The sequence below is a fragment of the Oncorhynchus nerka genome, linkage group LG19 (assembly GCF_034236695.1).
Source record: "Oncorhynchus nerka isolate Pitt River linkage group LG19, Oner_Uvic_2.0, whole genome shotgun sequence".
Classification (NCBI taxonomy): Eukaryota; Metazoa; Chordata; class Actinopteri; order Salmoniformes; family Salmonidae; genus Oncorhynchus; species Oncorhynchus nerka.
In genome coordinates, this window is record NC_088414.1 from 39,484,863 (window position 1) to 39,497,692 (window position 12,830).

The following is a 12,830-nucleotide window of genomic DNA, read 5'->3' on the forward strand; positions in this document are numbered from 1 at the left end:
ATGTTCCATATGTTTTGTCCTTGTCTTACACACCTGGTTTCAATCCAGTTGGCACTATGCATTTGGGCAGGTAACATTCCCCTGGCATCCACCAAACCCAGATTCGTCCATCGGACTGCCAGATGGTGAGGCTTGACTCATAACTCCAGAAAACGTGTTTCCCATGCTCCAGAGTCCAATGGCAGCGAGCTTTACAACACTCTAGCCGATGCTTGGGAATGCGGATGGTGATCTTAGGCTTGTGTGCGGCTGCCCAGCCATTACAAGCTATTTCATGAAGCTACCGACAAACAGTTATTGTTCTGACGTTGCTTCCAGAGGCAGTTTTGAACTCGGTAGTGTTGCAACCAAGGACAGTCTATTTTAACGCACTTCAGCACCCGGCAGTCCCCTTCTGTGAGTTTGTATGGCCTTCCACTTCGTGGCTGCCATTGTTGCTCCTAGATTTTTCCACTTCACAATAACAGCACTTACAGTTCACGGGGGCAGAAGGTTGACGAACTGACTTGTTGGAAAGGTAGCATCCTATGACGGTGTCACATTGAAAGTCACTGAGCTCTTCAGTAAGCCAATTCTACTGTTTGTCTGTGGAGATTGCATGGCTGTGCTCGACTCCTGTCAGCAACGGGTGTGGCTGAAATAGCCAAATCCACTAACTTGAAAGGCTGTCCACATACTTTTGTACACAAAAAAGATAGAGAGAACATGCATAGCACTAGAGAGGGGTGGCCAGGGAGGAAAACGTTCTGTAATCGACATCATGAGTAATGTGACAATGATGACATCACCAGGGTGGAGGTCTCTGATTGGCTGTTGGCTGTCTTGTCAGAGGGCACGTTGGCTATAAAGTTGGGAGTTACAAAGCGACTAAAATCACACACCTCTGGGGCCACTGGTTGGGAAGGAGGTAAGGATGGACAGAGAGCGACAGCGAGAGAGCGAGAGAGAGATATTCCAGGGTCTTCAACATCTCTCTTTTATGTAACTCTCTCTAACTATCTCTTTATTACTCTCTCCATCTTAGGTGGAGGTAATGATGGAGAGATGGAGGGTCACCAGATTCTCTCTCTTTTATGTATATTTCTCTCTCTCTCTCTCTTACTCTCTCCGTCTTAGGTGGAAGTAAGAATGGAGGATGTAGGGTCTCTTTATATAGCATGATGGAGACATGGATCTCTCTCTTTGTATATACGCTGTATATATATATGTCACTTTATATGTCACTCAGTCTCTCTCTCTCTAACCTGGGAGGTAAGGATGAAGAGGGATCCTCCTGAGTCTTCAGCATCTCTCTCTCTCTCTCTCTCTCTCTCTCTCTCTCTCTCTCTCTCTCTCTCGTGTATCTCTCTCTCTCTCTCTCGTGTATCTCTCTCATTATCTCTCTCTCTTGTGTAGCTCTCTCTCTCACTCATTATCTCTCTAACTTGGGAGGTAATGATTGTAAGAGGCTCTATCTCTCCTCCTCCATCCCCCCCACCTTCCCCAGTACAGTATGTTTGAGGTGAATGAGAACTACACGCGTGTGTCAGAGTTTGTGATCGTGGGCTTCCCGGGGCTCCATCCATCCTTCAACCAGCTGGTGGCCTGGTTATTCTTCTTCGTCTATGTGATCACGGTGGTGGGGAACATCCTGCTGGTGGTGCTGTTTGCCCTGGAGCGCAGCCTGCAGAAACCCATGTACATCATCATGCTCAGCCTGGCTCTGTCAGACATAGGTAAGATAATCAGCTGGGTTCTGTCAGATATAGGTAAGATACTCAGCCTGGTTCTGTCAGATATAGGTAAGATACTCAGCCTGGTTCTGTCAGATATAGATACGATAATCAGCTGGGTTCTGTCAGATATAGGTAAGATACTCAGCCTGGTTCTGTCAGATATAGATACGATAATCAGCTGGGTTCTGTCAGATATAGGTAAGATACTCAGCCTGGTTCTGTCAGATATAGATACGATAATCAGCTGGGTTCTGTCAGATATAGGTAAGATACTCAGCCTGGTTCTGTCAGATATAGGTAAGATCCTCAGCCTGGTTCTGTCAGATATAGGTAAGATACTCAGCCTGGTTCTGTCAGATATAGGTAAGATACTCAGCCTGGCTCTGTCAGATATAGGTAAGATACTCAGCCTGGTTCTGTCAGATATAGGTAAGATACTCGCCCTGGTTCTGTCAGATATAGGTAAGATACTCAGCCTGAGGTTATCCTGTTATCCTGTTAAAATGTGTGTCTGTAAGGACATGTGACCATAAAACTTCCTGTTCAAATGTGTGGCCTCTTCTTCAATCTGCATAGCACCAAAACATTCACTAATCAATTGGTTCATGTTTCTTTAATAATGTTGATATGTTGTGGTACTTGTCCATGTCCCAGGCGTATGCACGGTGTCCCTTCCCAAAGTGATAGCTCGGTACTGGTGGGACGACGCTGGCATCTCTTTCTATACGTGTCTGATACAGAAACAATTCATCCACTACTTTGGAACACTCACCTCTCTCATCATGATGACCATGGCTTTGGACCGATACCTGGCTATCTGCTTCCCTCTCAGGTAACATAGATCTACCTAACCTAACCCTAACCCTAACCCTAACCCTAACCCTAACCCTAACTCTCTCATCATGATGACCATGGCTTTGGATTGATACCTGGCTATCTGCTACCCTCTCAGGTAACATAGATCTATTCTACAGTGAGGGGGGAAAGTATTTGATCCCCTGCTGATTTTGTACATTTGCCCACTGACAAAGAAATGATCCTTCTATCATTTTAATGGTAGGTTTATTTGAACAGTGAGAGACAGAATAACAATAACAAAACCCAGAAAAATGCATGTCAAAAATTGCATTTTAATGAGGGAAATAAGTATTTGACCCCCTCTCAATCAGAAATATTTCTGTCTCCCAGGTGTCTGTTATCCTCTAGTGACTCCCCATCCCGCATGAGGGAGCGTAATCATCGACTGACACTAATTAGCATAACGCAACGGACATAAATATTCCTAGAAAATATTCCTATTAATGAAATCACAAGTGAAATATATTGAGACACAGCTTAGCCTTTTGTTAACCTGTTAGTACTCTAGGGGCAGTATTTCATTTTTGGATAAAAAGACGTGCCCGTTTTAAGCGCAATATTTTGTCACGAAAAGATGCTCGAATATGCTTGGAATTGATAGTTTTGGAAAGAAGACAGTCTTACGTTTCCAGAACTGCAAAGATTTTCACTGTGAGTCCCTTAGAACAAATGCTTCGGGCAAAACCAAGATGTATGACCGACCAGGAAATGCACAGGATTTCTGAGGCTACGTTTTCCATGATCGCCTTATATGGCTGTGAATGCGACAGGAATGAACGGACTCTTTATCTTGTTTCCCCAAGGTCTCTGCAGCATTGTGACGTATTTGTAGGCATATCATTGGAAGATTGACCATAAGAGACTACAATTGCCAAGTGTCCCTCTTGGTGTCTGCGTGGCATTTGGTGCGCAAAACTCAGCTCCCAGTATTTTTCCATTCGAATCTCAGAACAAACCAGGCTACAAGGACGGTGCTTTCAATGGAGAGATATATGACAAACCACCTTCAGGATTGATTCAAACAACGTTTTCCATGTTTCAGTCGATATTATGGAGTTAATTCGGAAAAAAGTTCGACATGTAGGTGACTGAATTTTCGGTTAGTTTCGGTAGCCAAATGCATAGTAACAAAAGGTAACGATGTGTCCTACACAAGAATCTTTCAGGAAAAACTGGACATCTGCTATGTAACTGAGAGTCTCCTCATTGAAACATCTGAAGTTCTTCAAAGGTAAATTATTTTATTTGATTCCTTGGCTGGTTTTTGTGAATATGTTGCGTGCTAAATGCTAACGCTAAATGCTAAGCTAGCTATCACCACTCTTACAGAAATGATTGATTTTCTCTGGTTCTAAAGCATATTTTGAAAATCTGAGACGACTATCTATTCGATAATATAACCACCGGGACAATTGGTTTTTCAGTAGGACCGATTGGAATAATGGCTACCTCTGTATTTTACACGAGACTCACTCTGGGAGTCACAATGCTGTAGACACCTTGGGGAATACGGAGAAAAAGTAATCTGGTTGATAGCCCATTCACTGCCATTCACGCATTGGAACGCAGCACTTTCAAAACATGAGGCACTTCCGGATTGGATTTTTCTCAGGCTTTTGCCTGCAATATCAGTTCTGTTATACTCACAGACAATATTTTTACAGTTTTGGAAACTTTAGAGTGTTTTCTATCCTACGCTGTCAATTATATGCATATTCTAGCATTTTGTCCTGACAAAATATCCCGTTTACTACTTGAACGTTATTTTTCAAAAAATGAAAATACTGCCCCCTAGTCACAAAAGGATTTATACAGGTAACGACCTGAGATTAGGAGCACACTCTTAAAGGGAGTGCTCCTAATCTCAGCTTGTTACCTGTATAAAAGACACCTGTCCACAGAAGCAATCAATCAATCAGATTCCAAACTCTCCACCATGGCCAAGACCAAAGAGCTCTCCAAGGATGTCAGGGACAAGATTGTAGACCTACACAAGGCTGGAATGGGCTACAAGACCATCGCCAAGCAGCTTGGTGAGAAGGTGATTATTCGCAAATGGAAGAAACACAAAAGAACTGTCAATCTCCCTCGGCCTGGGGCTCCATGCAAGATCTCACCTCGTGGAGTTGCAATGATCATGAGAACGGTGAGGAATCAGCCCAGAACTACACTGGAGGATCTTGTCAATGATCTCAAGGCAACTGGGACCATGGTCACCAAGAAAACAATTGGTAACACACTACGCCGTGAAGGACTGAAATCCTGCAGTGCCCGCAAGGTCCCACTACTCAAGAAAGCACATATACATGCCCGTCTGAAGTTTGCCAATGAACATCTGAATGATTCAGAGGACAACTGGGTGAAAGTGTTGTGGTCAGATGAGACCAGAATGGAGCTCTTTGGCATCAACTCAACTCGCCTTGTTTGGAGGAGGAGGAATGATGCCTATGACCCCAAGAACACCAACCCCACCGTCAAACATGGAGGTGGAGACATTATGCTTTGGGGGTGTTTTTCTGCTAAGGGGACAGGACAACTTCACTGCATCAAAGGAAAGATGGATGGGGCCACGTACCGTCAAATCTTGGGTGAGAACCTCCTTCCCTCAGCCAGGGCATTGAAAATGGGTCGTGGATGGGTATTCCAGCATGACAATGACCCAAAACACACGGCCAAGGCAACAAAGGAGTGGCTCAAGAAGAAGCACATTAAGGTCCTGGAGTGGCCTAGCCAGTCTCTAGACTAGACCTTAATCCCATAGAAAATCTGTGGAGGGAGCTGACGTCAGCCTCGAAACCTTAATGACTGGGAGAAGATCTGCAAAGAGGAGTGGGACAAAATCCCTCCTGAGATGTGTGCAAACCTGGTGGCCAACTACAAGAAACTGAGTCTGAAACATCTGACCTCTGTGATTGCTAACACGGGTTTTGCCACCAAGTACTAAGTCATGTTTTGCAGAGGTGTCAAATACTTATTTCCCTCATTAAAATGCAAATCAATTTATAACATTTTTGACATGATTTTCTGTTGTTATTCTGTCTCTCACTGTTCAAATAAACCTACCATTAAAATTATAGACTGATCATTTCTTTGTCAGTGGGCAAATGTACAAAATCAGCAGGGGATCAAATACTTTTTTCCCTCACTGTACCTAACCCTAACCTTGACTCATAAGACTATAAACCCTGTCTGAGCTATATCGTATTGTTTTCAGAAGGTCATACCAAAGATCAATTTACTGTTTGATTTTGAATTTTAAGACCCCTTGAAACGTAATATTTTTTTTTTTTTAATTTATGTAATGAAAAAATAGTTTTGGCCTTACTGTTATTAGCCCATACAAACACAATGAATAACAGATTCACTGCATGGGACAACAGCTGGTCCTTACTGTTAATTGTCTATACTTTGACCCTTTTCAGGGCCTTCCTCTGACACCACCTGGTATAGAGGTCCTGGATGGCAGGAAGCTTGGCCTCAGTGATGTACTGGGCCGTACGCACTACCTTCTCTAGCGCCTTATTGTCGGCCGAGCAGTTAACATACCAGGCAGTGATGCAACCGATCAGGATGCTCTCGATGCTGCAGCTGTAGTACTTCTTGAGGATCTGGAGAGCCATGCCAAATCTTTTCAGTCTCCTGAGGGGGAAAAGGTGTTGTCATGCCCTCTTCAAGACTGTCTGGATGTGTTTGGACCATGATCGTTTGTTGGTGATGTTAATGGGGGCCTGTTCAGCCCTCCTTTTACTACAGTCTATGATTAGCTCATTTGTCTTGCTCACATTTAGGGAAAGATTGTTGTCTTGGCACGACACTGCCAGGTCTCTGACCTCCTCCCTGTAGGCTGTCTCATTGTTGTTGGGGTTCAGACCACTGTTGTGTTGTCAGCAAACTTAATGATGGTGTTGGAGTCATGCTTGGCCACGCAGTCATGGGTGAACAGGGAGTACAGGAGGGGACTGAGCACGCACCCCTGAGGGGCTCCTGAGGGGCCCCAGTGTTTAGGATCAGCAATGCAGATCTGTTGTTGCAGATGACCACCTGGGTGCGGCCAATCAGGAAGTCTAGGATCTAGTTTCAGAGTGTTGTATTTAGTCCCAGTGTACTTAGCTTAGTGATGAGCTTTGTGGGCACTATGATGTTGAACGCTTAGCTGTAGTCAATTAACAGCATTCTCACAAAATGTCGGTGTTCCTTTTGTCCAGGTGGGAAAGGGCAGTGTGGAGTGCGATTGAGTTTGTGTAATCTGTGGATCTGTTGGGGCGGTATGCAAATTGGAGTGGGTCTAGGGTTTCTTTGATGATGGTGTTGATGTGAGTCATGACCAGCCTTTCAAAGCACTTCATGGCTACTGACGTGTGTTCTACGGGGCGGTAGTCATTTAGGCTTGCTACCTTCGCTATCTTGGGCACAGGGATTATGGTGGTCTGCTTGAAACATGTAGGTAATACAGACTCGGTCAGGAAGAGGTTGAAAATGTCAGTGAAGACACTTGCCAGTTGGTCCGTGCATGCTCTGAGTACACGTCCTGGTAATCCGTCTGGCCCCGCAGCCTTGTGAATGTTGAGCTGTTTAAAGGTCTTGCTCACATCGGCTATGGAGAGCGCGCACAAAAACCTTATCTCTCTCATTATTTATATCCCATTAGGTGAGCATTTAATCTTTGCCAAGATAATCCATCCACCTGACAGGTAGCTGATTAAACAGCATGATCATTACACAGGTGCACATTGTGCTGGGGACAATATAAGGCCACTCTATTATGATGTGCAGCTTTGTCACACAGCACAATGCCACAGATGTCTCAAGTTTTGAGGGAGTGTGCAATTGGCATGCTTACTGCAGGAATTTACACCAGAGCTGTTGCCATAGAATTGACTGTTATTTTCTCTATGATAAGGCATCTACAAAGTTGTTTTAGAGAATTTGGCATTACGTCTAACCGTCCTCACAAACACAGACCAAGTATAACCACGCCAACTCAGAACCTCCACATCCGGCTTCTTCACCTGCGAGATCGTCTGAGACCAGCCACCCAGACAACTGATGAAACTGAGGAATATTTATGTCTGTAATAAAGCCCTTTCGTGAGGAAAAACATATTCTGATTGGCTGTGCCTGCCTCCCCAGTGGGTGGACCTGGCTCCCAAGTGGGTGGGCCAATGCCCTCCCATGCCCACCCGTGGCTGTGCCCCTGCCCAGTCATGTGAAAAGAAGAGATTAGGGCCAAATTAATTTATTTCAATTGATTCATTTCCTTATATGAACTGTAACATTTTTTAAATTGTTGCATTTTAAATTTATATTCTTGTTCAGTCTCCTGTAGATATATCTACCTGTAACTACCTGTATTTCCCTCTCAGGTGTTCATGTGATAACGACCAACCTTTTACAGAAGGCAACTCACAGATAACTCTGTCTGTTTCTCTCTTTCTCATCCCCTATCCCACCCATCTCTCCCCCCTCTCCCACCCCTCTCCCCCCACTCTGCCCCCACTCGCCCCCTCTCCCACCCATCTCTCCCCCCCTCCCTCCCTCTCTACCAGGTACACAGAGCTGATGACCAACAGGACCATGTCTCTTCTAACAGCGCTGTCCTGGGTGTCAGCCATGATAGTACCAGGCATCACCACCATCCAGACATCCCAGATGCCTTTCTGTGGGCCCAACCGCATCATCCACTTCTACTGCAACACCGTGTCAATGAACCAGTCAGTGCCCACGTCCCAAATTGCTCCCTATTCTCTTTAAAGTGCACTACTTTTGAATCCTAGTGACTTTACTGTTATACTTGATGTATATACACTATATGTATTTTTTTTTAATGATCAAATAAATTCAGTCAACCAACCAACCAACCACTCACTCACTCAACAGGCTATCGTGTGCTGACATCTCGTCCCAGAGCACAGTATCCGTCTCACTATCCATGTTCGTCCTCTTCCTCCCCTTCAGCTTCATCGTCTTCTCATATGTCAACATCATCGTCAGCGTGATGCGCATGGCTAACGCACAGGTCAGAATTCCGGAGGTGTGGAGTGTGAGGGTGGGGTGTGCATGGGGAGGAGGGGTGGGTGATGCTGGGTGGGAGAAGGGGTGGGGAGTGCAGGGGGCTGGGTGGGAGGAGGGGTGGGGAGTGCAGGGGGCTGGGTGGGAGGAGGGGTGGTGAGTGCAGGGGGCTGGGTGGGAGGAGGGGTGGGGAGTGCAGGGGGCTGGGTGGGAGGAGGGGTGGGGAGTGCAGGGGGCTGGGTGGGAGGAGGGGTGGGGAGTGCAGGGGGGCTGGGTGGGAGAAGGGGTAAGGAGGGGTGTGTGAGGAGGGGTGTGGGGTGCAGGGGGCTGGTTGGGAGGAGGGGTAAGGAGGGGTGTGTGAGGAGGGGTAAGGTAGGGTGCAGGGGGGCTGGTTTAGAGGAGGGGTAAGGAGGGGTGTGTGAGGAGGGGTGTGTGAAGAGGGGTGTGTGAGGAGGGGTGTGTGACCCCACCACTAAATGTTTATGAGCATGGTCTTATTTCTATTACTAGCTTAACATAACATCAATACCTTTAGGCTACTACACATGATACTCTAATTTTCCCTATACCCAACAGGAGGTTGCTACCACATAGCCTATGAATGAAAGTTTACACAGGTCGAGAGAAAAATTGGAGTAATCAAGCTGACAGTGACATTCAATACCACCTTGCACACTCTTGCCTGCGTCTAGTTGATCTAGGGTGTAATCATTAGTCCAACAATTGTAAACGAGAGTTTCTATTGGACAAGTTCAGCCATGTTTATCCCCATTTCGTTCCGTTTACTTCCTTTTAATAAATGTTTTTCAACAGAATCTACGTAATGAGTACATCCCTGATCACACGCAAACACAGATCACTTTCATAGCAGCCACATACAAACAGCATGATCACTTTGCTTGTTGTATAATTCCTTCTCGCATCTACATGCTCTCTTCCCCTCACCTTTTTCCTTCACTTGCACAACACATCAGCTGTCTGTGACCAGACCGGAAAAAAAATCCTAGCCACCCTTCATTTGATAACCATTAACTGCTACACACCGCCTACATAATTGTCACCATATTAGCTAATGTCATAGTCAACATAGCTACTAGATTTCACACGCTACTAAACCCGGTACAATCATGCACTACAGTCTACAGTCAGCAAGCAGTTTAGCAGTTACATCGGTGGAACCCTGTAGCGATAAATTAATAAGATCAAAAGGTTACATTGACTTGGAAGAGTTCCAGTGTTGGATAGCCATAGCCAGCTAGCTAACATAGCATCTCTCTTTGTTTGAGCTGGGTGTTTGAGTAGGCTAAACTAGCTAGCCGCATTTGCTAGCTAAGTAAGTGAAAGTGAAAAAAATACAATGAAATATAGTTTGCTCTCTCTCTTGCTTCTCCTTCATTTGTTCAAAAATGCTCAAGTATTGTCTATCTTTCACTTTGAGTCAACTACTCACCACATTTTATGCACTGCAGCGCTCGCTAGCTGTAGCTTATGCTTTCAGTACTAGATTCATTCTCTGATCCTTTGATTTGGTGGACAATGTCAGTTCATGCTGCAAGAGGACTTCCTACAGCAGTTGTCATAATTACTGTGTAACTCTATGGAAGGAGGTGAGAACCATGAGCCTCCTAGATTTTGTACTGAAGTCAATGTACCCAAAGAAGGACGGAAACTAGCCGTCCTCCAGCTACACCCTGGTGCTACCCTACAAAGTGTTGTTGAGGCTACTGTAGACCTTCATTACAAAACAGTGTGCTGTAATCAAATATTTGCTGACGTGAATATATTTACTACAGTTTATAACTTCTTTTTTTTCAATTATAACTTTTTTTATGTTTCACTAAATTATTTTTAGAAATTAACTGAGGGAGTATGTTCCTCCCCATCCTCATCTGAGGAGCCTCCTCTGCACTAAACCTGGACTACCAGGTTCACCATTTCAACTTTACATCACACATTGCTTGTCCTGTCCTGTCTCTGTCCTTAATTTGAACTACTCTCTACTAACCCTAACCCACTGAGAACATTTCTCCATCTCTCCCCTCTCTAACCCAGGGCAGGCTGAAGACCTTCTCTACCTGTGCTCCTCAGGGCTGTATCATTCTTATCTAAACTAAACCTTTCCTCTAACCCACTACTCTCCCCTCTCTAACCCAGGGCAGGATGAAGACCTTCTCTACCTGTGATACTCAGGGCTGTATCATCCTTATCTAAACTAAACCTTTCCTCTAACCCACTACTCTCCCCTCTCTAACCCAGGGCAGGATGAAGACCTTCTCTACCTGTGCTACTCAGGGCTGTATCATTCTTATTTACTACATCCCCCGCTTCATAGTGAACGCTACACCCATCAACCCCAACCTGACCATGACCCCTGACCTCCGCATCGGCCTCACCCTTTTACACAGGTAGGTAAGACCACAGATTAGAGAGTTGGGCTGGGAACCCAAAAGTTCCTAGTTCAAGTCCCGGGCCGGGCGATGCAAAAGTGTGGAATGATCTGGCTATTTTGTCAGATCATTACCACCTCTGCCGTTGTGCACTTATCCCAAAAACAGCTATCCATCCAGGCGCTCCCCTGTCTGAAATAAACCCCTTCTGTCCCTCTCTCCCCCTCCTGTCTGTTTCTCCCCCTCCGCTTCATTCCTGTCTCCCCTCCTATCCCTGTCCCTCTCTCCCTTTCTTCCCTCCCCTCCTGTCCCCCTCTCCCCTCCCATCTTGTCCCTTTCTCCCCCTCCGCTTCATTCCTGTCTCCCCTCCTATCCCTGTCCCTTTCTTGCCCTCTCCCTTCATTCCTGTCTCCCCCCCTGTCCCTTTCTTGCCCTCTCCCTTCATTCCTGTCTCCCCTCCTATCCCTGTCCCTTTCTTCCCTCCCCTCCTGTCCCCCTCTCCCCCTCCTGTCTATTTCTCCCCCTCTGCTTCATTCCTGTCTCCCCTCCTATCCCTGTCCCTTTCTTGCCCTCTCCCTTCTCCCCCCTGGCATCCAGAGTCGGTGGAAGACCTTCTCCACCTGTAGTTCCCAGCTGTGTATCATCTCTCTGTACTACGTCCCCCGGTGTCTATACCAGCAGCGTCATCAACTTCTTCATCAGCCAGGACTTTGTTATCGGGCCTAACCCTGCTCTACAGGCAGGTAGCTTAGAGGTTAGAGAAGTGGGCCAGCAACCAGAAGGTTGTCAGTTTGAATCCCATGTTTGCCAGGGAAAAATGTGGTTGGGAGTGGTGGGTTGCTGGTGTCTGTGTCCTAGATGCCATCACCTGCTGTTGTGCCTTTGAGCAAGGCAATTAACCCCTAAATGCCTCACTGGGCACTACACTAGTAGCTGCCCATTGCTCCAGCCTGTGTGTGTGTGTGTGTGTTAATAAAGTATTCTTCTTATTCTACAGTCTGCTGCCACCCCTAGTCAACCCCTTCATCTACTGCATCCGTACCAAGGAGATCAGGGCTTTCCTGGCCAAGTGGGCCAACCGAGGGCAGTCCAACGCACATCACAAACCCTGCATCCACCCCATAGCCTGCTGACAGGCACTCAGGCAGCCTGCCACTTATAAAATCACACAGGAGGCATTATGACTGCATACATCTCCTGTTCTCTCACCTATGAAGGAAGCCATTGGCCGAAACGTCCTCTGGTCATGCAGGTGTTGAGCCCCAGATCTGATATGTTTTCATTATTATTATTCAATATGGTAAACAATAAACTTTCACACTTGTTTTTGCTGTCTGGTAGTTTCTTTTTGTTCCCATGTACTGAATGTGCTGTGAAAGAAGAGACTACACCACGTTCAGACAGCAACAATCATATCTTCATTTGAAATGTCACATCACTCAAATAAGACTGATTTCATCAAATCACATTTGATACGTTTCCATACCTGCAGTTTCCCTTAAAGGGGCAATCCAGAATTGGTACATCATTATTTTACTTTGAAATTAATCATATATTAGCCGTGGATTCTTGAAGATTATCATCTATAAATGCCCCATGAGCTTAGTTCAACGGCCGTACCCCATCAGAAGTGCCGTGCCCCATCAGAAGTGCCGTACCCCATCAGAAGTGCCGTACCCCATCAGAAGTGCCGTGCCCCATCAGAAGTGCCGTGCCCCATCAGAAGTGCCCTGCCCCATCAGAAGTGCCGTACCCCATCAGAAGTGCCGTGCCCCATCAGAAGTGCCGTACCCCATCAGAAGTGCCGTGCCCCATCAGAAGTGCCGTACCCCATCAGAAGTGCCCTGCCCCATCAGAAGTG

The 12,830-nt window shown here is 46.0% G+C and overlaps 1 protein-coding gene across 1 annotated transcript; it reads left to right on the plus strand.

The window, feature by feature from the left end:
- Nucleotides 1-892: 892 nt before the first annotated feature.
- On the plus strand, nucleotides 893-12,294 carry LOC115116987 (olfactory receptor 10A4-like). Its single transcript, XM_065004935.1, has 7 exons — nucleotides 893-907; nucleotides 1,487-1,715; nucleotides 2,370-2,547; nucleotides 8,120-8,284; nucleotides 8,451-8,589; nucleotides 10,839-10,987; nucleotides 11,967-12,294. The coding sequence occupies exons 2-7, from the start codon at nucleotides 1,493-1,495 to the stop codon at nucleotides 12,100-12,102; spliced, it is 990 nt and encodes a 329-aa protein (XP_064861007.1). The 5' UTR covers nucleotides 893-907; nucleotides 1,487-1,492; the 3' UTR covers nucleotides 12,103-12,294.
- The last annotated feature ends 536 nt before the right edge of the window (nucleotides 12,295-12,830 follow it).